Here is a 24,935-nt window from a genome sequence, read left to right on the forward strand (position 1 = left end):
AATAAAAGTGTTTGTTTAAAGTTTAATTGAATTAGCGAAGTGGGATGAGCTGGAAGACTGAGTCCTTGCAGGCAGAACAGTCACAGTGCTGGAGCCTGACTGGCTGACAACAGCAGCTCATCTGATCCACATGAGGTAAACCTGTTGAGTGGAGGCTTTCTAGTTCAAATGCTCCAAACTGGCCTGATGGAGTGATTTCTGTGAGTCTTTAGTGAGAAGGGTCTGGAAAAAAGGATGGAGTTTTGAAAATGCAATGACTTGGCAAGGTCTTTGAATACCAGACAGCACCATTTGGCAACCCTGCCTAAAGGATATTTACACCAGGGGCTTCAAGAATAAGGCTAGTAAAATCATTAAAGATCCCAACCACCTGCATAACGGCCTTTTTTCCCCTGCTGCGGTCAGGAAGAAGGGACTTGATACACCAGCCCGCACTGAGAGGCTTAGGAAGAGCCTCTACCTCAGACCTCTACATTTCTAAATGCGGTCACACTTAGAGGTGACTGATTTGGGCATGGTAAAACAGGTCCTAGAATAGCACTTTTAACACATAAACAAATGCAATCAAAGTGGATTATGACAATATAAAAAAACAACAAAGTCCTACAGAGTCCCTGTACTACAAAGTCCCTGGACTTTCTTTCATGTAATTCAAATTGTTTGTGAAAACCAGATTGTTTCATCCTGGTGTAAGATTACCACACAGAGGTTTCCTGCAGAGTCTACCTTCCAGATCTACTCTCTGATTCAAATAGAAAAAGAAAAAAATACAAGAAAAGAGCTGTTTAATTTCCTCAACAAAATGGATACTGGGACTTGTTGTTTTTTATATTTTGATAATCCATTTTGTTCATGTTTGTTTATACACTAAAACAGAGGTAGAAATACAGGGTTTTGGATAACCAACCCAGGGGAACACAGAGCAACTAATGAGGATATTTCACCACCATGTGAAATAACACCAGGTAACTATACAACCCATCACTCAGAGTTCAAGTTTGCGCCAAAATGGCCACAGTGACGTTTGACTGTGATACTAGTGCCCCGTGTCTTTATCTGTCTTGTGTGCACCAGTGCTGAAAAGGTGTCACGTGCTTATGAATACCTCTGATTTGACTTGCGTTCTCACCTCTGAGGCCTCAATGAAGTCAAAGCCCCAGTCAACAGGACCTGTCATCACCCCAGCCAATCAAACAGCCAGGTCTCATGGTTGCCGCTGGACGTCACACACTGCCATCTGAAGACATTTAAAAGAACAAAGGGTTCATATTCCAGCACCGTTGCAGGGAAGAAGTCCTGAGTTAACCGAGCACATGTGGACAGTATGGTGGGATTGCATCAACAGGGGGTCTGAAATGATCCGTGTTTGATGCGGAGGCAGGGCTGCGAGCGGCCTGTGTGAACCAACAGTGTTTCCACTTGTTTGGACTGTGCTCTTGTTTTCCCCTCTGCTGGGGAGGGGGCGCTCACAGGATATAACTGCCCACGCTGCCGAATATCCCTTCAGACACAAGCGAGGAGACATCGGCTATGAGGCAACATCTGATTGCAATTTATGGACAATTATTATGGTTTCAGAGTGCAGTGGAAAAAAAGAAAGCTAAAACTTTAAGCACATACAATTATGGAGATCAAACCCTCCAACAGTTGTCTGCAATGATGAGCTTATTTTGTTATTTTACTGCATGACTTGACGAATACTCCTAAAATGAAAATAGTATCAAATCAGTATGGGATCATCCTCTCAGTGTGTTTGAGTCCTCCCAGTGCAAAAAACTGTTTGTGTTTACAAATAAGTAAAGTAACAGCTACTTCTTCTAGTGATAAAAAGTCTTGATTGTGTTTAGCAGTCATTTTTAAAATGATTTTAGGCACCAGCATCTTAACACTGTTAGTGTGTTATGTTTCCTACAATTGCATTATTTCCACAATATTTATTTTGTGGCTGATTTGAGGCTGTGGAAAGTGGAAATCTAACAAGAAACAGATATGTGAGTGGGGAACTGTGTGTGTGCATGAGTGAGTGTGTGTGTATGTGTGTGTGTGTGTGTGCTGGAAAAGACAGAGAGGCCGTGCATGCACAAGGGGGTGTGGACAGTAAAATGCCTGAAGGGATCAACAGAGTGAAGTTGTGTGTGTGTCTGTGAGAGTGTGTGTGAGTGCATGTGTGGGACAGTCAGTCAGTCAGTCACTTGGGCTGCTGCTGCCTCACCATGGCTGTACTCTCTACAGAGGTCTTGCGCTGGCATGTGAGTTTTCTTATTTTATTTCACTCACTCCTTTTGTCTCTTCTCCTTTAAGCTTTTTTTTTTTTTTAAGTGTTGCCCACTGTTGGGGAAAAAGCAGGAAGGCTTTATGGTTTAATGTGTCTTGTTTGTATAACACTGTTAAAATGTCTGAGCCCACCTTTTTTAAGTTTTTGAGATATGTAATTGAGCCTCATTGCACTGATCAACTGTTCAAATCATTATTTAATCAAAGACGGTGCAACTGTGAGATGATTCTGTCCTAGATTGTGTAGATATGTGTTTCTTAAGCCTTAAATGTCTAACTGTTCTGTGTTTGGGGGGATTTCTGTGCTGTGCAGTTGGTAGGCGAGCTGCACCACATCAGTCAGGGTAGGTGTGATTACTGTGAATGGCCCGGGGCTACACGCTGTGTCAGACACACTTCCTGACACCGAGACATGATAGAGCTGGAGATAGCGCAGAACATGATACAACTTGGAAGGATGCAGCGGTGTTGGGGAACTAGCAATAAATTAATGTCGAAAAGACCAAAAGCAGCTGAAAGGAGTATAATGTTTGGGGAAATTTATAGTGGTCCATTAGCGTGTGTGCAGTGTTTCTCTGTTAAAGCAGAATATAACAAAGTTTATTCTAGGTGTTAGGATACAGAGTGGATTGTGGGTGTGTCATTTTGCGTTTTCATTATAAGAATGAAGTTTAAAAGCCCCTGGTTCAAAGGTGTTTATGTTAAAATGACTATCATTTTAAATACACTGTACAGTCAGGGCATGATGGAAATGCTTTACTACATTTCAATCAGGAATGCAAAAGAAAGAGAGAGGTGGGGGGAGAAAAATGCCTAGAAAGAAAGAAAAATGGCACTGATGCTTTTTTGTCTTGCTGACCGGACATAGCAGACCCAGCCCTGGGTCAGAATACAGATAATGAGGGTGGCTATAGACATTCTTGCTCTAAATTGCTACCTGAGGAAAAAGCCAGTGGAATGCCAAAGCCAAAGAGAAAGCAGAGTGTATGAGCCTCACCACACCACCGCTGCCCTGAAATAGCAAAAAAAAAAAAAAAAAAAAAAAAATCTGGAGAGGTGACGGCCTATTTGTTCTGTTTCACAGTGATGCACGGGAGTAGTGGAATCTCTGAAGACAGCAGCTCCATGACTGATCTGATCTGTGAAATAGCGGTTTTATACTGATCATCGTCATTTCACCATTGTTGTTTTGTTTGTTTCCAGGCCCGTATTGAGGAGCTGGAGGAGGAGCTGGAAGCCGAGCGGGCCATGAGAGCCAAGGTACAGTACACCCACCGTCTGAGCTGCAGGTACTGTAATCTATAGCACAACACAGGCTATCATCTCTCCCTCGCTAAATGGATGCAAAGGCTAGATAAGCCCTCAGTGTGCCTGTCATGCCGTAGGGGAGGGCAGAGGATGCCAAGGCACTTTGGGATGAGCTTGGCACTGCTGTATCGTTCAGCCCTGTGGCGCTGAAAGCTGCAAGAGCTGCTTGCAGATCGGGGTGAACGTGCAAAGAGAGAGTGAAAGAAAACTGGAGGGAGGGATGTGGAGGAGAAGAAAAAGAGAGACTGCTGATCTGTTGCCAGTCAGTGGGGTACATCGCCCGGTGCTACGCCTCTGGTCACCCCAAACTATCTGCACCTGTGATAATAAACTCCAGGAGGAGAGACCTTGTGTTTCTGATTAACATACAGGGTAACCCCAGAGGTGGAGAGGGAGCCCCCACATCCTTTTTCTCCCCCTATTTCTTATTTTTCTGTTTCCCAATCTTTCTCTCTCCTTCATGCACCCACACACACACACACACACACACACACACACACCCACACACACCTTCTGGTTCTTGTAATCCCTTTTGCCTTTCTCCCTGGAAGCATAACGGAAGGACAGATCTTTTTTTCCACCTCCCCTGTCACTGCAGCCAAGTTGCAAAGATGGAGTCTTTGTAAGGTAAAAGCTTTAAGATGGGGCTCAAAACACCCTGCCTGGTTCAAATAAAGCTAATCTAACAAGGTGAGTGCTTTAACTACTTGTTGTCTCAAACGAGACTCACTTGAAGTATGTGTGTATTTAAGACACAGAGCCCCGGTCACCCCTCTTAAGAGTGACTGCAATTTCCACGTTACAGTAAGTAGAGGCAGAGATGGAAAGGTGCATATTTCACCCTGACTGTTGAATGGAATGACAGCGGGCCCGAGGGTGTGTTTTGCACACTTCTCCCCGCTCTGGGTGGTATTCCTTAATGGTGCACAGTCTCCCCCAGCCTCCCAAAGCTGCAGAGCGCTGAGGGAAGGCAAGCAGAGACATGCCAGCCTTTATCTGTTACACAGCCTGCGTCTTCAGAAAAGCTGGAATACAACATACCACCACAGCAGACAGGCTCCCTATTGTTAGACTCTACTCCTCAGGTCGCGCAGGGGAGATACCATCAGGAGATAGAGGCTGACAGACAGCACTATTTTCCATGGGAGCTTCTTCCAAATGGAATGCCAGCCAGCCAGCCAGTCACACACACACACATACACACACACACACACATACATGCATGTATACAGCAGATTGTACTCACACCCAGTGAGGCACAAACCTTCCATTCATTTACACTCACTGCTAAGTTAGAGCACCTTGGCTTGAGTGACTATAGCTTTACAAATGCTTTTAAACTAAAGCTGCATTCAGTATATACCTCTACAATTTCTGGGGATTAATTGAGAACTGTCTACACTCAACTGACCAAAAACATGGAATAATGCGGGTCTCATTTGTAGCCCAATTCACCGATAAATGACATGTTTATATGTTTTTCTGAGCTAAATCTAAATGTCCCTCACTTAAACTGACTTCTACCTTTTCATTTGACAAGTTTCTTTCATATCAGCATTTAGGGATACTAAAACTCCTAATGAAAACTCATGCTAACAAAGCACTTGTAGTGGGGACAGCTTCTTTTAAAGGGATAGTTCACCCCAAAATTAAAGCTCAGTGATTTCTGTTTCTATTTCTATTGAGTTAGTTATGAAAACTAAACATAATGGGATTTTGCCTCAATAGTGCAGCACCAAAAAGCATAAATATCCATCAAATCTGTCCATACACTTTGAGCAGCATAATCCAAGTGTCTGATGGCCAAACATTGGCACTGTGGGGCCAAAGGTTCCCTATTGATCTCTTTATATCTTGGATTGTCTTGATTGACAGTGCTTTGTTTGAGAACATGCCAACAGTTAGGTCATGTCTGCACACACTTCAATAGTTAAGAAATAAAGCTGAGTTGGAACTACAGAGGTTAAATGAGCAGTTTACAGAAAAAAAAAAACAAGGTCTTAACTGGATAAAATGTGCAAAGAAAATAAAATGTCTTTGCAATTTATGCAGATTGTTTTATGAGGCTGTGGTGATGGAGGTGCATGCTTCCATCATATCACAGGTGGACGACATCAGCTGGTTAGTATCTGATATTTAATGAATGGCCCAACATCAGCCACTTATATCCATTTAACTCTAAAAAGCAGGCATGCAAGCATACACTGGCTTGTGTGTGCAGACTGAACAGAGACACACTCCTTCACACTCTCACGCAAACAGAGATGAATTTCCCCTCTCAACCAGGCGACTTTGGGAGCACTGACCCGCCCTTAGCACCTGAATGGGAGTGAATGGTGTTGGGTGGTGCTGATCCAGAGGTTGTTGACTCAGTCACAGTGCAGAGGAGAGCGATGAGTAAGCTGAGTGCTCTGTGTTAAATCTGCACACAGAGCTGGGTCAGAGGTCACTGGAGGGTGGAGGTGTGGCGGTGAGGGGAGCGTAGGTGGCTCTCAGGTTGAAGGATGGTACTATAAAAGCAGCGTCCGATTCCAACAGGTTTTTGGAGAGTGAGTTGGGGGGGTCTGAAAGAGGAGACTCCTTGTGGCCCCCTCAGGTTTCAATGAGTATCATCTGTTTTCTCTTGTTTAGCCTGAGGTAGACGGGCGACTGCGGCTCATTGCTTCTATCAGGGAGGCCTGACACTGCAGCTTTTACAGACCAGTCCCAACATCTAGAGCTGTCTTTAAACCAGCTGTAAAAGATGAATGTACAAACAAAAAGTGCTTTTAACTGGGCTGAGCGTGGCTCTTTGTGCTTTTAACGGCATAGCATTATAGACTGATAAAATCTCTCCATGTGTTCTTTGCTGCGTTGGAGCGTGAGAATGTCTCCAACAGTTTTGACGAGGAACTTTACTGTCATTCAGAAATCTGCATTTTTGGAGCTTGTAATGTTTTGTGCAACAAATATGTTTTGTGTTTCTGTTGTTATGCATGGCTTAGTTTAATAAATGAGGTAAGCTGGCAATTTTTATCAACTATTTATCATACTATGAAATAATCATAATAAAAAGTGTTCAGTGTTTCTCTCAAAATTTTATATTCCTTGCAGCCTCTTACACAGCTTTTAAACCATGGGATGCTGAAATACCAGAATATCCTCGATATTAATTATATAATAATACTGCTACTAAAACAACTGCTACTGCTGTTACTGAAATTAATAATAGCAATAATTGTGATGTGTTGTTGTTTAGAAGCTGATCTAAATGTCTCATTAGAATTAATTCAGACTAATGTCTTCTTATAGACAACCAGTGTATTAATCAGCTCTCAGAAATTGAACAAAAAACAATAAATCATATCCATCTTCAGCTGATCTTCGGCAGTATCTAATAAATTTTCCCCACACTATAAATTAAAAAAATGATGTAAAGCGCATGTTATCTACATGGCTCCACCCTGCAGGTTATTTATTTGCAAACAGAGCCCTGGATATCATGCACAGGAAACAGGAGTTCACAGATAATATTTGGACTGTGTGACAGGAGCGAACCCCTGCGGTGATCTGATTGGACACCACTGCTACTCTCCTGACCTCCAGCTTCTGGAGAGATCGCTTCCTATGGTTGGCTGTCAGTCACACTGTGATCCCCTGGTGGTTAAATATCCTGTGCTAGCTGCTATCTCAGCTGGATGAACTTCGCTGTCTTTTCCCTAGTGCTGTTGATACCGAACGGTTATCTGACCTAAAGCCTGTGTAGATCATTGGTTTGCTACTGAATGTTTTAATGGTTGTTACATTTGCAAGACACTAAAACACTTCTGTAAATGAAAAATAAAGGAAAAAAGAAAAGGAAGGGTGTTATACATGATCATGGTATTCACAAAACAAAACAAAAGACAATTACTGTCCTTTATCAGTTCTTAATTTCTAGTTTTACTCTTTCTATCCATCATTTTGGATTTCCTTGTGGTTTGCAGGTGGAGAAGCAGAGAGCAGACCTAAACAGAGAACTGGATGATCTTACTGACCGCCTGGAGGAGGCAGGAGGTGTTACTGCCTCACAGGTAAACAACTTATAGTATGCATGCTCACACACACACACACACACACACACACACACCATACATACTTTATAAATGTTATATTAAATATTTAAATATTAAATACTGTTATATTAAATATTATATTAACCATTTGATGCATGAATTATGAAAGCCTGAGTCCAGATTTTTTTCTTATGTGTTTTTACACTTCTTAGGGCATGAACACTTTTGTGAGTCTCCATACTTCTTTAAGGATGCAGGACAGGTATTACCATGTCATGATACTAGTATTAATTACTAGTATCATTACTAGTAGTAATAGTATTAATTAATTTTGTGTAAAAATACACCTTTTTTATCAGTCAAAATTACAAACTGCAGCTGCAACACTGATGAGCATACCATCCTCACTAATTGCAGCCCACAGGATGTGATTAATCAAGGTTCAAGTGAAACAAAGGAGAAAGCTGGACTCACCAGCGTTTGATCTTTTACCTATCACGGCCGTTAGCTTTAGAATAAAGGAATTACAAACCACCCAGGAAGGTAAACAATAGCTTGCAGAAGTCACGTTACATGATTTCTGGTAATTGAAATAATGATTTTTCAAGCTGTTACCTCCCACTGGCATTTTGAGCCACCAACATGTGAAGTCGCCTAGTGCAACTTTAATTTCAAACCTGTAAATACAGCTTGTGTATGATTTTACAGATGGAGGTGAACAAGAAGCGAGAGGCTGAGCTCCAGCGTTTAAGGCGGGACCTAGAGGAGTCTTCTGTCCAATCGGAAGCTCTGGCTGCATCGCTACGGAAACGGCACAGCGATGCGATGGTGGAGCTGGGTGAGCAGTGTGAAGGTCTGCAGCGGGCCAGGGCCAAACTGGAGAAGGAGAAGCACAACCTGAGGATGGAGGTGGAGGACCTGGCTGCGTCCTTGGACACTCTGCAAAAAGCAAAGGTCAGGTAGCTCTGATGTAATTGGGTCAGCTTTGACAGTGCATTTCTTCTCTGATAAATCAATTACTCCAATATAATGTCTGCTGCTGTGGGTTGCACTACAGGCGTCTACAGACAACCAGCTGAAGAAGCTGGAAGAGCAGCTGTCAGAAGCCCACAGCAGAGGAGATGACCTGCAGAGGGCGCTCACAGAGGTTAACGTGGCCAAGAACAGACTCACAGGTACAGACATCAGATGGTAATACATCTTATCCTGCAGTTACAGTTGGTTTTTAAATCCCCATCATCTCTTGCAGTGTTTCATTTTTAAAGGAAACCAACCTGAGGGCTTTTGAATCTTTGGCATCATATGAATCATGTAAATTGCCAGATCTTACAGTACAGCATGACTTAAATGGGAAACAGACACAGATTTGATTATTATTTCCTGGTGAAGGAAGAATTTACACTATACTACAAGATAGAGGCTTGCAATATTAGTGTAATGGCCTCATGTTCTTAGAACCTGCAAAAAATAAAGCTGCTGGTACAAAGCCATTTTAAATGTTGTCTTGCTCAACATTTTGCCAAGCCACATCGGCAGCTGTAAATGGGGGAGGTTAGAAAAACAGCACACACAAAAATCAGAAAGCACGCTTGCTAACAGGTTTTTTTTTATTTGGCCTGCAATGCCCGTGCAACGCTGTGTATTTATTATGACTTTTGTCCTGCGGCCTGTCAGCTGATAATGCAGACCTGAGTCGACAGCTGGAGGAGGCAGAGAGCAGGGCCAGTCAGCTCAGCCGCTCCAAGACACAGATCCAATCACAACACGAAGAACTGAAGAAACAACTGGACGAGGAGGTCAAGGTCTGTCTGTGTGTGTTTGTGTGTATGATTTTTCATTTTACTTAAGCATGAGAACATGTGACCACTGCTCCATGTGACCACTGCTCCATTAATTTTACAGACAGCATTTTACATCACAAAATCTGCCGAAAATGGACTTGTACATTTTAAGATTGACCAGTCTAAGCCTGGGTGTATCCCATACGGAGCAGAAATAGAGCTACATCTGAAATAAATGCTGTATGCAAGTGCATTAACGATCTCTGAACACAAAGAAATCAGTAATCTAAGTAGAAACAGAGCATCCCGCGGTCTCCCCTGCTGTGCGCCTGTTCCTCAAGTGGGTCACTGCTTTTCTCTGTGTTTCCTGTTCTTGCCAGAGTAAGCAGGCAGCCAGCAGCCTTCTGAGCTCGGTGCGGCAGGAGTGCGAGGTGCTGAAGGAGCAGCTGGAGGAGGAGCAGGAGAGCAAGCTGGAGCTGCAGCGCCTCGTCTCCAAGCTCAACAGTGAGGTGACACACTGGAGGACCAAACACGAGGCCGACACCATCCAGCATGCCGACGAACTGGAGGAGGCCAAGTAAGCTGGACAGAGGGTCAGCGGGTGAAAGTAGGATAATTTCACAAGAAAAACACAATGTCACTCTGTAGAGTTGTCATGGTGGCAAATGTTGATAATGTGGCACTACTAGTAGTGTTATGATAGTGATAATTAGAAAAGTAATAATAAGAAGAGAAAATGGAAGTATAAAAGTATCATTTAAAGTTTACAACTTGCTTAAGGCATAAAAAAATGGTGAAATATTACAATATATAAAAATACCTAAAAATCAAAGCCAAATCAAAAGAGAAGTGTTAAAAATAAAAATAAAAATATATAAATGAATATGTTTTTTAAAAAATTATCTAAGAATATGGACCAATGTGCTATAAAGCAGCATTTCTCGCAAAATTGGTTTATGGCCATTTGGAAAGGCCTGGGAAACCAACAGAGATTCGTTTTTTTTAATGTAGCGTGGCATTTCTCTCGGCAGGATGACTCACACTGTCTGTTCAAGTGTAAGGGAAAAACCTGTACTGACCTTCTGTTTTCTGCAAAAAAAATGTCCATCCAAGTATGTCATTCTGGCTAGTATTGAATTAGTTAAGTTAAAACAAAGGAAGGGTTATGCCAGTGGGCTCCGGATTTGCATTTTTTTTTTCCAATGCAAATCAACTTCTTTCAACAGCTGTACTTACTGTATCTCAAAACAGCTGAAGCCGCATTAGCAACAACCGAAATGTCCCTCACTGGCAGGCTTTCTCACATCCTGAGGAAAACAAGATTTTAAGATTCAAATGACTCGTTCAGACATGTGATTTTTGCAGTGTGGTCCATACCCATGAGATCAAATTGGAGAATGAAATGAAAGATAAGATAATACATTACTTTATTCAGCATTTTGCTATGTATCTCAGTGCTCCAAATGATATGTATGTGGCGCAGGAAGAAGCTGGCGTCTCGGCTGCAGGAGGCTGAGGAGGCCGTGGAAGCCACACAGGCCAAATGTTCCTCTCTGGAGAAAACCAAGCAGAGGCTGCAGGGAGAGGTGGAGGATCTCTGCATAGACCTGGAGAAGGTAGAACAGGGAACACATCACATCACATTTTTCTTCTTGACCTGGCCTGTGCTACACTAGTAGAAAGTGGCAGGTCATAATGTGTTAGAACAATTTCCTAGAACCAGGTAAGACCCTCTTTTGCCTCCAGAAAAGCCCAAATTCATCGAACCCTGGATTCCACAGGGATCTTGATTGATGATGACTCAACAGTCCTGCTCCACTTCATCCCAAGGGTTTCTACTGGACTGATATGTGAAAACTGAATTTAAATCACCGTCAGGTTTGTGAAGTATCTTGAGATGATGGAGCAGTTCCTGTCTCAAAAATGGAGGACTGTTAAAGTGATCAGATTCACCCAAACAGCAACAATGTCAAGGTACTTTGTGGTATTCCTTAGATGCTTCATTGGTACTCAGAGGCCTAATGTGGCCAAGAAAACATTTCCCACACTCTTACACCACCACCTGACCACGCTATTGACACCAGTCATGCTGTTGATACCAAATTGTCACCCTGTCATTGGCGTTTCACAACAGAAACTGGGAGTCACTGGACCAGGCAATGTTTTCCACTTTTAAATGAGTCGGTCCTGGTGATCTCAAGCCCACTGAAGCCACATGTTGTTGTTTTAACCTAACAGGAGTTGAACCCAGCATGGTCTTCTGCTGCTGTAGCTCATCTACATCAAGGTGAAATGTTTTTTTGTCTGAGATGCCCTTATTGTGGCGTCTTGCCCATTCGAACATTCAGTCAAAATGGTAACTGAACCTCTCCAGTGTGTCTGCATTTTGTATATCTTATGTTTGTAGATCAATCACTGTCTGTTGGAAGTTTATCTATAAAGGTGGAGACTGACTGTGTATTTTCAATTCAAAAACTAGCTGTCCATCACAGCACCCCAGTTTCAGATTCATTCATTCATTCAGATTCTTTTCTGATCGTCCCTAATCATATCTTCCCTCTCCAGGCCAGTAGCTGTGGCCAGGCTCTCGACAAGAAGCAGCGAGTCCTGGAGAAGCAGCTCGGAGACTGGAAGCAGAAGTGCGAGGAGCTGGTGGCGGAGGTGGAGAGCTGCCAGAAGGAGAGCAGGCAACATGCCACCGAGCTCTTCAAAATCAAAACGGCCCATGAAGAGGCTCTGGAGCAGCTAGAGGCCCTGCGCAGGGAGAACAAGGCCTACCAGGGTACGAGGGTACATATATATATCGTGAGAGGGAGTAGTGATAGTTTTACACAGGGTTGTAAATCCAAAGCCCCTTGGTGAAAGGCAGTTTGGTTTGGACTCTAACACAATCACTCATAATATAACACAGTAGGTGATATTTCAAACATTTTTATTAGCTCTAGCATATGCAACACCTGTAATACAGTAATGCAGTAATAATAACTTTATCAAAGTAGCATTACAAAGTGATTTAAACTGCACTTGTAGCCAATAAAAAATAGTAATAAGCTGTCTTTTTAAATGCCTGTCAGCAATCTGGCCATAACATACTGCTGTGCTTACAGCAGAAACATGCTTTTCTGCACTTTGAGATATAATTATAAAATAAATAAATAAATAAAAGCTCAGAGAAAAAATTGTCCGTTTGTCTTATTTCGGTCACTCTCCTTATGGCAGAGGAAATAGCTGACCTTACAGACCAGCTCTCAGATGGAGGTAAGAGTGTCCATGAGCTCCAGAAAGCAAAGAAGAAGATTGAGATGGAGAAGGAGGAGTTGCAGGCCTCGCTGGAAGAGTCTGAGGCTGCCTTAGAGGTACAGAGTTTCTCTACTTTGGAATGCATGAATGCCTATTGCTTATCAAGAGCAGCATTTTATCCAAGCATGTATGTGTTGGCTCTCGGTTCAGCTTGTGCCAGCTGTCATTGAATTTAACATTTGGATATTGCCTCCTAAAAATTCTGCCTTACATATGTAATGAAAGGACACATTTTGTAGGGGTGGAAGTGTGTCAGGTCTGACAGCAGCTGAGAGAAAACCTCCAGGTGATGAGCTGCAGCCAGCAGATTCCTCTCAGTGATAAGACTTGTCGACCTTGTGAATCTGCTTTTATAGCGACAGGAGTTAATATGGACAAGCAGCTCCTGGCTACTCAACATGGACCACTGTCACATCTAACTCACCTCTCTGACGTTTTATATTCTATTGTTAAATTCTGTATAAAACTTTTGTCTGTCTTTATTCCTCTCCTTCCTTTCCTCTCAGGTCGAGGAGACCAAGGTGTTGAGGCTCCAGCTGGAGTTGTCTCAGGCTAAGGGCGACCTGGAGCGCAGACTGCAGGAGAAAGAGGAGGAGATTGAAGCTGCCAGGTACCTCAGCTCCCACAGCTCAAACAACCAGCAGTTTCCTTATCTACAGGACTAATACTCTTTGATTCTCTGACTTAATTATTTCTTATCTTTTCCTTCTCCCTTTATTCCTTTCACAAAGTCAGGGTACATTAAATTTAGAGGTAAGGGCTGTCTCGTGAAACTGCTTCTCTTTGGATGCTCAAAAGCACTCTCAGTGTCTTCAGAGTGATGTGTATTTGTCTAACTCCTGTAAGTTACCTCTATCCATTCTTCATCTCCTCTCTCAGAAAAAGCCACCAGAGGGCACTAGAGTCCCTGCAGGCCAGTCTGGATGTGGAAGTGAAAGGCCGAGCCGAGGGACTGAAGCTGAAGAAGAAACTGGAGGCCGATGTCAACGAACTGGAGCTTCAGGTCGACCTGCTCACCAAGAACAATGCAGAGCTCAGCAAGAATGGCAAGAAGATGCAACAGCAGATTAAGGTTTGATTATAATGTGTGCTTGACTACAGCACTTTTTCCCCTAAACTGGGATAGGTTGATTTCAAACATTATTTCACTTATTTTAAATTTCACCAATAAGAGAATGATGTAAGAATCTATACCAAAGAGGTAGGTGATGTTTCACCCTACTCAGATGTCAGGCTTCAATGAGATTTGGGGTTTAGTTACTCTTTAACTCCAGCAAATGAGATTATTTCTGCCTCCAGAGCAGCCCTGCCTCTGAGAAACATTTGTATAATTAAAACTTGAATTTGCTCTCTAAACTCCTCTACATCTCAGTGGAGAGTTGAAATTGACTTAATGGTCCTCCCTGTCCCAGGAGCTGCAGGCTCAGCTGGAGGAGGAGGTGCGAAACCACGAGGAGCGCAGGGAAGAGCAGGCAGCTCTGGAACGCCGCTGCCTCCTGCTGGTCAGTGAGGGGGAGGAGACGCGCGTCGCACTGGAGAACGCAGAGAGGGCCCGCAAGACACTGGAGACGGACCTGCAGGAGGCTGGTGAGAAATACAGCGACCTCAACAACCAGGTGATCAGTGATTGATTTTGTTTTTAGCTTTTTCTTCTGCTTCCTGCTTTCTAGGTCTCATTTGGTCCTTGACCCCACTGTGCAGGGCCGGATCAAAGGACCCTGGGCCACCGAGGGCCACAGGGTCTACCACATTCACAAAATGATGAATATATACACACACAAACAATAACTCCAAAAATGTTACCTGAAAGAAATAAAAAACGAGTAGACTGCTTTATTCTGAACAAAGAATTAAATTCGTATTGGAGCAGACCTTTACTGACTCCATTCATACAGATATTCTGACTCCATTATAAATGAAATAACCCTTGCTGGTTTGTAAGATAATAAAGCATTAAGTGTTCAGAAATGTTGTCAGCCAGACATACTGATAGACAAACATACTGATAGAAATCTCCAAATTTCAAAGAAATTGAAGACATGGTGAAACTGTGGGTGTCTGGGGGTCTCATAACGTGACAAAGATTAAATTACTAAAATGTAATTTGATAAGATGTCAGGAATGCGCAACACTGCAAATATTCTAGATTCCAGATAATAAAACACAACTCTCAATAGTCCTTTGTGCCATGTCTTTCTTCTCAGTTCCAGTCAGCTCTGAGTGGGAGGAGGAAGCTGGAGGTGGATCTCCAGACTCTACAGCAGGAGCACGAGGAGCTGCAGAGCGAGCTGAGAGGATCCACAGACAAGGTCAAGAAGGCCAGCTGTGAGGTAAAAGACATGTATGACAGCAGCGTTTATTTGTAATGACATTGGGATGGATTTTTGTCATCTTTGGTGAAGCCTTTTAAATGTTTTGTAAATGAATAGTCAACTTCTGCCCTCTCTGTTGGCAGTCGGCACGAGTGGCGGAGGAATTGCGTCTGGAGCAAGAACACACACTACACTTGGAGAGGGTGAAGAAGGGGCTGGAGGCCCAAATCAAAGACATGAGCAGCAGACTGGACGAAGCTGAACAGATGGCTCTCAAAGGAGGCAAGAAGATCATCCAGAAACTGGAGGGAAAGGTACAGACACAAACACACACATGGTAGCCTAGAGAAGCAGGCTTGTGACTGGAGTTTAAGGACCAATCAAGAAAATGTAGGATTGTTTGAAGTGCAGTGTCACTTTTGGGGATTTTCTAGCTGCAAGTATCAATATCCTGAAACAGAATGAGGCAGGTCACTCTGATAGTTTCAAGAAAATGATTCCTCATCAAAGGGACTTCATGAAACAAATTGATTTGCATGAACAACAAAGCAAATCCGTGTGCAGGTGAAGGAGCTGGAGCTGGAACTGGACTCTGAGCAGAAGCGCCACGCAGAGACTGTGAAGACGCTGCGCAAGAACGAGCGTCGCCTGAAGGAGCTGCTGTTCCAGACAGAGGAGGACCAGAAGAACCAGCAGCGCATGCAGGACCTGGTGGAGAGGCTGCAGAACAAAATGAAGGCCTACAAGAGACAAGTGGAAGAGGCCGTGCGTTCCCTCGTCTGCTTACTTCTCTGAACTCATTTTACCTGCAGCAAAGTGATGCTTTTGATGATGCAGCTTCTACCTGCAGCATGCATGCTTAATCTAGGGATATAGTGAAAGATTTACTCACCTAATCACAGTTTAGCCACTGTTTTACCCTGATATAAGTCAAGCCAAGTTTGTTTGTATTTCTCTTAATCATAGTCTCAAATGGCTTCACAACGCCCACATCATGAAAACAAAAGCTTTCTGAAAGTATTTATTCATTATTCCATAGTGGTGGTGGTTTTCCTTATGATTATTGCCACCTGGATGTCATAGTTCACCTTTTTATCTACTGCTTTATTTATTGCTGTGATGTGCTTTAGTTCAGCTGGGGATGCCAAAAGCACCAATCAAAGAAACCCATTCCTTTGTATGTAATCTGTGACTTCTTAGATTTGCTTTCATCTCACACGCTGCTCTTTATCACAGGAGGAGCAAGCTAACATGAACCTGGCCAAGTACAGGAAGACCGTCCACGAGCTGGACGACGCCGAGGAGCGAGCTGACATTGCCGAGTCAGCGCTCACCAAGATCAGGACGAAGAACCGAGGCAGCTTTGGGAAAGGATACTCCTCTGTGAGTCTCGTAAATTATGACTACCCATATTCATATTGCTATAACATGTATTTACAATAAATTTCCTGTAAGAGGACAGTGTGCAGGATAGGACTCCATCCATTTTCCATAGCTGCTTATCCCTGATCAGAGTCGCCAAGGCTAGAGTGTATCCCAGCATGCACTGGGCAGAAGGCAGGGAAACACCCTGGACAGGTTGCAAGTTCATATTTTCAAAGACTGATATATAAGCACATTTCAGTTTAACTGGATGTCTTTTCTGTGGATGAAATTAAACAAAAGATGACTAGTCAAGTATTTTCAATTGTTTTTGTGATATGCAATATTCTTTTCACCACAGGAGGTGATAACATATGATTCTTAATGGGAGCTAGTAATAAAGTAAACATTTTTGGTATCTGTTTTGTGTCACTTTAGTACTTCTGCTTACTCAACTTGCAAGGAAGGAATTCTTGCAATTTTACTGGAAAAAAAAAATGATTACCCTACAATATCCTGCCACAAAGTTAAGTGGTTTGTTTGCAATAATTTAAAAAACAAACAAACAAACAAACAAAAACTCCAAAATCCTGGAGAGAGTGTTAATTAATCAGTCAGTCTTGATTATCCCAGTTGGGAGATTTGTTGCGTTGTTATAATTTTACTGCTTCCATATACTCACTACTGTTTTGTAAAATCCAAGTATAAAAGAGGGGAAGAGCATGTGGTCCTGTGGCCAATGTGTAAAAAGGAAAGAAGCTGCTTTGCCATCACACCATTGACTCTGACTTGCTGGAGCCTGTTAGTCAGCAAATCTGTTATCCAACCTGCCAAATTCTGATCCTGACTCAAAAGCATCTCAGCCAGCATATGAAGTTGGATAATATTCTTACCTCGGCTTTAAAGGAACAAAAGGAAAAGACAAAGAAGATCCCAGCAGGAGGGAGAGGTTGTTATGCTGTCTGATCATGAGCACCCATGTTTTTTTTGTTTGGTTTGTTTTTTCTCCAGGGTTACAGCACACCTTACCCTGGGCTGGTGAGGTCACCCAGCTCTGTGGGATCAGAGGGCAGGGGGGAGAAGATCCTCAACGACGACAACGAGTCCGTCAGCTCTCTCATCCCAGCATATCTCAACTCCCTCAAGAAACTTATGATTGAGTAGAAGACACAACAACCAGGATTTCAGAATACAACGCCACTTCTTCAGAGGTGCTATGTCACGCCAGCTCTTTTATAATAGTGAAGAGATGGTGTGAAGCTTCATGTTTCAGAGAGGCAACATCGACATTCAGTGCCCATGACCTTTTTGTGTTTACTGCACATTCCCATTGGATTGAAAGCTATCTAAAATGTACTCACTTATTTTTGTCTGTCTAATAACTTAGTCTTTAAGGTTATGGATCTAACAACAGACTCCAACTTTAATCCAACACAGTTTTATATCCTGTTGTTAATGTAATATTTGTGTGTAAAATAGATTGATAATGGAAAACTGTACCTGATACTGTCAGGCAGAAAGTTTTCTAAATTCCCACTCTTTTTCACCCACTGAATGTGCCTTACCCAGTAAAAATTATGTGTCATCAGTTATAAGGGGGCATTTAGTTCATTAATATGAAATGCAATAACAATGTATTCTATCTAAATAATTTGAAAGGGTCAAAGCTGATCACTTTGCTGAACCTTTAACCACATCTTTATTATGACTGCTAAACTTGCAACAAGGCTTGACCAAACCATTTTATTGTTGAATGTAAAAATATGTTTTTTATGAAATAAAACACTTTTTCTTTCATTGTATTTCTTCTTGTACTTTCCCATTCTCATTGTCAACAGAATTCCACTTATGTTGTACAAATTAGTGAAAGGGAAGTGCAAACAGAGAGTTTTAACATGAAACATGTATTTTCATTTTATTAATGAAAAATGCCAACCTTTTAGCAATTAATGTACAAAACTTGCCTCAGTCTTCTCTCAATAGCCAAGTAATACTTATCAGTAATACTGGACCAGATATGATTGCAAAAGACCATTTTGTACAACATTAAGCCTCTGCAGGCAGCAGTATGGACATTAAATCCAACTTGAGCGACAGTAGAATATCTGACTTATAGTTCCAGATCTGCAGAGTATGTTTATTCAAGAGAGCTGTGATTTCTTTTGCATTAAAAAAAAAAAAAAACACATGGCATTTTATATATTATCTTTACCAACTGAAGATTCCACTCGTTCATTCTATGCTCGCCTTACTTCTACAGCAAATCACACTTCTCTCATGTATTTACACCAGGACTCTTCTCATGGTAAACACCCCGAACAAAACCGCAACACTTTCAGTTCCAATGCTAATCAAAAGAAGCATAACAAGCAAGCTCAAATTAAGCAACTTGCTTTTGAACACACGATCCATCTGAGCAACCTACAGTATATTCAGTAAAAACAATTTGGGTATAAAGTGCAATTGGCTAATTAATGATTCTTACAGGGATGATGAAACAGCAGTGAAGGAAATGAAACTGAGTCTACTTGAGCATTGGATCTGTATCCTATTCTCAGATGTGATGAATGAGCAGATATCACATTGATCGATGAGATGGCGTCAGATTTGTGATTTTAGAGCATGCAGAATTTTCAACAAGAACTGCACAGTGTACACTAGTATTGTAATACTTTATCCTTATTCTGCTAGACAGTAATAGAATACTCTTAAGGTCAGAATGCATTTTGCTGATTCATTAGCAGCATCTGTTAAATCATTTTTGCCAACAATTTACAGTTATGTCCAAGTGTCTCTACATAGCTCAGTTAGAGAACTACCTTACAGAGCAAAAGCACAAACAAACAGCAGCTTTGTGCCACTGCATATACATATAGCTTTTTTTAATATTTACAGGATATGAAATGTTCATTGGTGCCCCGTTGGTGCTTCACGATTGTTCGCCTCACCTGAGCGTCCGCTGGCACCAAATTCAGATTGAACCTTGTTTCTTGTGCGTCATGCCGTCCTAGCTGGGCATCAGGTTGCATGACGAAAGCCTATGAGCCACCACACTTGATATCATCTTGACATTTCAACTCATCCTTTACAGTTCTCACAAAATCCCAAAACGCTGTGGTCGATCTCAGCAGTTTGAAGTCAGAGGGGCACTGATCGGACCGTCTATCAAACATGGACCAGTGGGGAAAGGATGATCCCAAAGCCCAAAGAAATGTGATCCAACATTAAACCGTGAGGCACGCTGCCTCTGGGTCAATGTGTGCATGTCTGTGCGCTCTGGGGGAAAAGTGTGCGTCCACCTCTGACAGGTTGGAGCTTAGATCTCGATGTCCACTGGCCTGACCTCTCCAGTCTTGTGCTCGCGGACCCAGAGCTCTCGATCTTTGGCCGGGTCCACGCTCTGCAGCAGCTGGTCCACCGGCTCCATCGTCTGAACAAACAAACAAACAAAAAAAAGCGATCAAAATCCAAATGTGACTTTCTCTGATGCCTCACATTTATCTTTCATAGGACGTCAGAATATCTGAAAAGTTTTACGAAAACCATCACAATCCCGCTTGAGACATTCGATGGATTTAGTCTTGGATTTATGAACTGATTCTGCATGTATTAACTAGAATACATTTGGTTCATCCTATTTTTGTGAAGGTTTTATGATGAAAATGTTCTGATCGCACGTTCTTTGGACTGTCCGATGTCCGAACATTCAATCGTGCATCAACTTTGTATCAGCTGTATTTTACAGTGGACTCAATGTAGATACTTAACTTCATGTCAACCTGTACTAGTATAAATATCTTAGTATTTATATTTATCAGTTGACTTTTCACTTTGTATCAACTTTGTATCAATTAGGATTAGAGTTAGGTTGATACAAAGTTGAAGATGCTACTACTACTACAGGGTGACACAAAAAAACGGGAACTTTTTAACAATCCAATAAAACCAAGAGTGATGGAAGAAAAATATTTTATTCATAGTGATTGAAACCTTAAAACATGCCATTTAAGAAACAATGATGGAATATTCATTTTTTAAAAATTGTGCTGCCACTTGCTCATGTCTGCCAATACGCACTTCAAAGATTCCCGTTTTTTTGGGTCACCCTGTATTACCAATAACAATAATGATAATCATACTTTTTTTTTTTTTTTTTTTTTGCATAGTGCTTTTTTTTAGTACTCAAAGACACTTTACATTAAAATAGATTTAAAAAAAAAAATCACATGAAATATCAATAAAACAAAGAAAATAAAGCAGAGTAGCAGAGTAGCAAGCAGTTGTGGTACTTTGGTAAATCAACTCTTTGGCTCCCTCTAGTGGTGTAATCGTGGTGGTACTAGTTCCACTCCTGCTCCAACTTTATTGTCCCATTAGGGAACAGTTGGTGTGCAGGCAGTGTTTCCAGTAATAACACAGAGTCAGTCAATAAAGATACATAACACAAAAATCCAAAATTAGATGACTGACAAAACAATTCGCTTTAGTGCTGCTGCAACTTCTCATTTTCCCACTTCTGAGATTATGCTAATTGCCTGCTATTCCTCGGCATAGTAAAGGATCTACCGGGTACATCTGGATGATTTTAGTCCCATGGGACAGCCTGGGAAAAAACATGATGCATTCCTTTAAGCTTAAGCAGCCAGAGGGTCGCAATACGAATGGCTTTGTTTGCGCTGGAGCTGTCGTCATGCTTACACTTTGGTTGAACATGTCAGTCTCGTGCCGCAGGGTGGTGTACTGACACAGATGCTGTCTGATCATCTCCACCCGCTCCACCTCCAGCCTCTCCAGCTCCTGAGGGCACACACAATCGCTTTTAGAACACGTATGCCTCTTGTCTGCACAGTGCGCACAGGGAGGTTAGTGTTACACAGTGACACAAAGGAAATTACAGCATTACCGACTGTATATACCTCCGTATTTTCACGTTTTCTCATGTCATAAATCGTAATTTCATGATAATGTGTGTATGTTATTTCAATTCTATATCATGAATATTTGCATTTTATTCTCTCTGTCTCATGTTGTGCTGCTGTTGCTTAAATTCAAATATTTTCACACTTTTGGACTAACAGTAATAGACGATGTGCTAGTACTGCATCGGTTCCTCTATTCTTCTTTAAAGACTTTTTTTCTTTACTGATATTTTCTGCTGCCATGACCCAACTTCCTCACAGGGATTCATTATTATGATTTAATCTCAAATCATTTGCCAAGACTCGCGTCTTACCAGGCTCGTGGTGACCATCTCCTCAAACCACTTGGACTGGGACTGGTTGTAGAGGTCGACGCAGCGCATCAGCTCATCTCCTGCCACAGCCAATGGACAGAAGGTGATTACAGACATAGTTTGTGCTTCGGAATGCTTACAAATCTCTAAAAGGTAGATAGGAAGAGAATAATGCAAGGCTGGTGTGCATTTTCCAGTGGAAAAGCTTTTTAGGAAAATATCTGTCGGCCTGCAACTGTGATGTAAATGGCTTTTGCACGACATGTCCAGTAGGTGGAGCAAATACTCAACTATTCACTGACAACTTATGATCACCACCATATGTGCAACATACACACACACACACACACACACACACACACACACACACACACACACACACACATGCGCACACACACAGACACACACACACACACACAGATAAATTGCTTCCACCTCTCTAAGCTGATATGATTATCCAAAACAGTCCAGACAATCTAATTGGATAGATATAGATTTCATTATAATACCATAAGCAATGATACAAGCCGTGGTCTGATCTGAACTTTCATTAAAATTACCGCCTGTATCCTGTTGGCAAAAAAACAGAAAAAAAAAAAAAAAAAAAAAAAAAAAAAAAAAAACAGATACCAATCATCTCTAATATTAGATCACGCAGAGGAAATGATCTTATTGCTCTTCTGTTGATGGCACTCCTCTAAGTTGCCCAATGTCTGCTGCATGTTTACTGTGTGTGCATATGAAGACAGCACTGCTCCGCTCAACGTGTGCACATTCAATACTGTGCAGCTTTGAGACAGGGGGCCACGAGGGGTCCTTAAGTGGATTTAAGGGCGTAACCAGCAAGAAAAAAAAAACACACACACACAATTGGAGTTGATTATATTGTCACTCCCAACAGCTTAGCACAAAAACTGATTTTTCGGATCACACGCTCATTTTACCCACTTATCGAAATGCACCCGGAGTGCAATCTAACTGTATCACATGGGAGATGATAATCTAGTGTGGGTCTTTGAGGGAAAAAAAAAGTTAGGGAATCCCTGTTATAAGGAGGCAGGAATTACACTGCAAAAACGCAAAATCTTACCAAGATTATTTATCTTATTTCAAGTCAAAAATGTCTTATTTCTAGTCAAAATATCTCATTACACTTAAAATAAGACATGATCACCTCAGAAGTAAATTGTTTTTAGACAATTTTCACTTGTTTCAAGTGAAAATTTGCTTGTTTCATTGGCAAAATTTCACTTGAAATAAGTGAAAATTAGCTAGAAACAAGAAACAAATTTTGCCAATGAAACAAGCAAATTTTCACTTGAAACAAGAGACAGTTGTCTATAAACAAGTTACTTCTGAGGTGATGTCTTATTTTAAGTGTAATGAGATATTTTGACTAGAAATAAGACATTTTTGACTTGAAATAAGACAAATAATCTTGGTAAGATTTTGAGTTTTTGCAGTGTAGTGCGGCTTGTTTAATGCCATTAAATGAAGACTGGAGAGATGAGCGAGCGACCGTGAGGCTTTGTTATGACCAGACAGATGCCATGCTTTCGCTTTGTTGGCTTGGGCCTCCTCTCTGCCTCCCTCACGCTGTAGTCATCGCTGGCAGCCAGACGCCGTGAGCACCCTCAACAACTGCTGCTGTTTTTCTCACCGGTTGCATAAGCAGCATGGAGGAGGGATGACTGTGTGTGTGTGTGTGTGTGTGTGTGTGTATAAGAGCAAGGGCGGGTTAGTATCAAGGACAATCTGCGCGTGGAGTGTGTGAACGCACACGGCTCGAGGAAGCGTCTGCTCCAGTCATGACATCACGCTTCGGCTGAGGGGCTACATCTGTTTACTCTTACCGGTCAGTTTCATCGAGTCGCACACCTCTTAAAAAACTTTTATGAAACAACCTGGCTCCTTCTAATGTTACTTTTCCCCACCCTGAACCTTTTTCCCTCTCTCTGAAACACGATTTTTTTGTCGTTGCACAGCTTTCGCCGGCGAACCCTGTGAGAACATGTCTGATTCGAGCGACTGCGCTTGAACACGCGCCGCAAAAACCTGGCCGTCTTAACACACCACCGAGTCTCACATCCAATTTTACTGATTGCTGTCAATTTAAAATCTGTAAATGTAGCGGCTGAACGTGTTTCGTGAATTTTTCTCCGGCCAATATCTTGAAAACGAGGCGGAATAAAGCAAATCGCTCCGCTTGTGTTGAGAGAAACTCTTCAAACAAAGCTGCACTGCACTGGGGGGGAAAAAAGTGCAATGACCTCACCCTGCAGGCAGATTTTCTCTCCTTTATTTTGAGAAAGAAAAGGAGGTTTTAAGACTCAATAATAGATTAAATTACTTGTTAAGAAGGAGAGTTTTTGTGGGGCTGTTTGTGCGCCTGTGGTTTGACCGTGTGTGTATCCTGCTGCCAAACAATCCCCCCGGAGGGCTGTGGAGATAGCCGACGCCCACGCCTCTCCTCTATCAGTCTGGTGTGAACACAGACTAGTTGAGCAGAGAAAGTTCTCTATCAACATTCGTTTCGGTATCTCACTATGGGACACGCCCTCCGCGCTGTCCCCCAGAAGCTATTTTACATTACGCCAGTCCTGACTGGCAGACAGACGTGACGTCTGCCTCCAAGAGGAGGGACTTCCTCCTGCTATAAAAGCCTGACGTAACGTCCTTCCTTCAGTCTTAAACCTCTTCTCGCTCCCAGAAGCAACCTCTCAGACGGTCGGTGTGGCTAACGGGCTAGCATCCCAGTTCTCAGAGCGAGCTAACCACTCGGTCACCGAACGCTACCTGACGCTGTACCGCTGCTGAGCTAGTAGCTAGACTGTCTCCAAACAGTAGCTGCTGCGGCTGGACACCATACCAGCCGCTCACCGCTTCTCGTACCGAGTTACCTGAACGGAGCAATGGCGGAGCCTACACCTGCCCTCACCACGGACAAGGTTAAGCTACCTGCCAAGGCGTGCGCATGCGGCAACAAAATTGCTGGAGCAGACACCCATTCTGCTTGTGGCGCGTGTCTAGGGCTGCAACACGCCCAGGCCGCGTTAGCATCCCCGGCTACCTGTGAGCACTGTGCACGCCTCTCGTTCAAGACCCGCCGACGCAGGCTAGCGCGCCAAGCTAGCCTGTCGGAAGCGGACCCTATGATGGGGGTAACCAACCCCCCACCTCAGGGACTGACGCAGAGCCCCGAGGGACACACCATCCCGGCGGGAGCCAGCTGGGGCGAACAGCTCGACGCCGTCGCCCCGCTAACCGACCCCGACGAGCCCATAGCCAGCCTGATGGCGGAGCACGGTTACGTCGTGGCGGATGAGTCAGG

General features: G+C 42.7%; 2 protein-coding genes across 5 annotated transcripts in view; one reads left to right on the plus strand and one right to left on the minus strand.

Moving 5' to 3' along the window:
• The window catches only part of LOC115377456 (putative uncharacterized protein MYH16), a 44,534-nt gene extending 26,305 nt beyond the window's left edge, over window positions 1-18,229 (plus strand). For all 3 annotated transcript variants that reach the window (XM_030077190.1, XM_030077192.1, XM_030077191.1), the window contains 17 exons: window positions 3,478-3,534; window positions 7,548-7,634; window positions 8,325-8,570; window positions 8,674-8,791; window positions 9,291-9,418; window positions 9,778-9,974; window positions 10,881-11,013; window positions 11,963-12,179; window positions 12,617-12,753; window positions 13,204-13,307; window positions 13,577-13,769; window positions 14,110-14,313; window positions 14,902-15,027; window positions 15,153-15,323; window positions 15,574-15,774; window positions 16,246-16,392; window positions 17,383-18,229. In XM_030077190.1, the coding sequence (XP_029933050.1) occupies window positions 3,478-3,534; window positions 7,548-7,634; window positions 8,325-8,570; window positions 8,674-8,791; window positions 9,291-9,418; window positions 9,778-9,974; window positions 10,881-11,013; window positions 11,963-12,179; window positions 12,617-12,753; window positions 13,204-13,307; window positions 13,577-13,769; window positions 14,110-14,313; window positions 14,902-15,027; window positions 15,153-15,323; window positions 15,574-15,774; window positions 16,246-16,392; window positions 17,383-17,535 (2,619 nt within the window). In that variant the 3' untranslated portion in view covers window positions 17,536-18,229. The remainder of the gene's footprint in view (window positions 1-3,477; window positions 3,535-7,547; window positions 7,635-8,324; window positions 8,571-8,673; window positions 8,792-9,290; window positions 9,419-9,777; window positions 9,975-10,880; window positions 11,014-11,962; window positions 12,180-12,616; window positions 12,754-13,203; window positions 13,308-13,576; window positions 13,770-14,109; window positions 14,314-14,901; window positions 15,028-15,152; window positions 15,324-15,573; window positions 15,775-16,245; window positions 16,393-17,382) is intronic.
• The window catches only part of gas7b (growth arrest-specific 7b), a 66,577-nt gene continuing 47,830 nt past the window's right edge, over window positions 6,189-24,935 (minus strand). Inside the window, exons 12-16 of one of the 2 annotated variants that reach the window (XR_003930048.1) lie at window positions 21,605-21,684; window positions 21,070-21,168; window positions 18,588-19,801; window positions 7,625-7,627; window positions 6,189-6,202 (exon numbers count right to left, since the gene is read on the minus strand). Coding sequence is in view for 1 of the 2 variants with exons in the window: in XM_030077202.1 (XP_029933062.1) it covers window positions 19,688-19,801; window positions 21,070-21,168; window positions 21,605-21,684 (293 nt within the window). In the remaining variant the exon portion in view is untranslated. Of the gene's footprint in view, window positions 6,203-7,624; window positions 7,628-18,259; window positions 19,802-21,069; window positions 21,169-21,604; window positions 21,685-24,935 lie in introns of those variants that run through there. The other variant, XM_030077202.1, reaches the window with a different exon arrangement.

The sequence above is a fragment of the Myripristis murdjan genome, chromosome 19 (assembly GCF_902150065.1).
Source record: "Myripristis murdjan chromosome 19, fMyrMur1.1, whole genome shotgun sequence".
Classification (NCBI taxonomy): domain Eukaryota; kingdom Metazoa; phylum Chordata; class Actinopteri; order Holocentriformes; family Holocentridae; genus Myripristis; species Myripristis murdjan.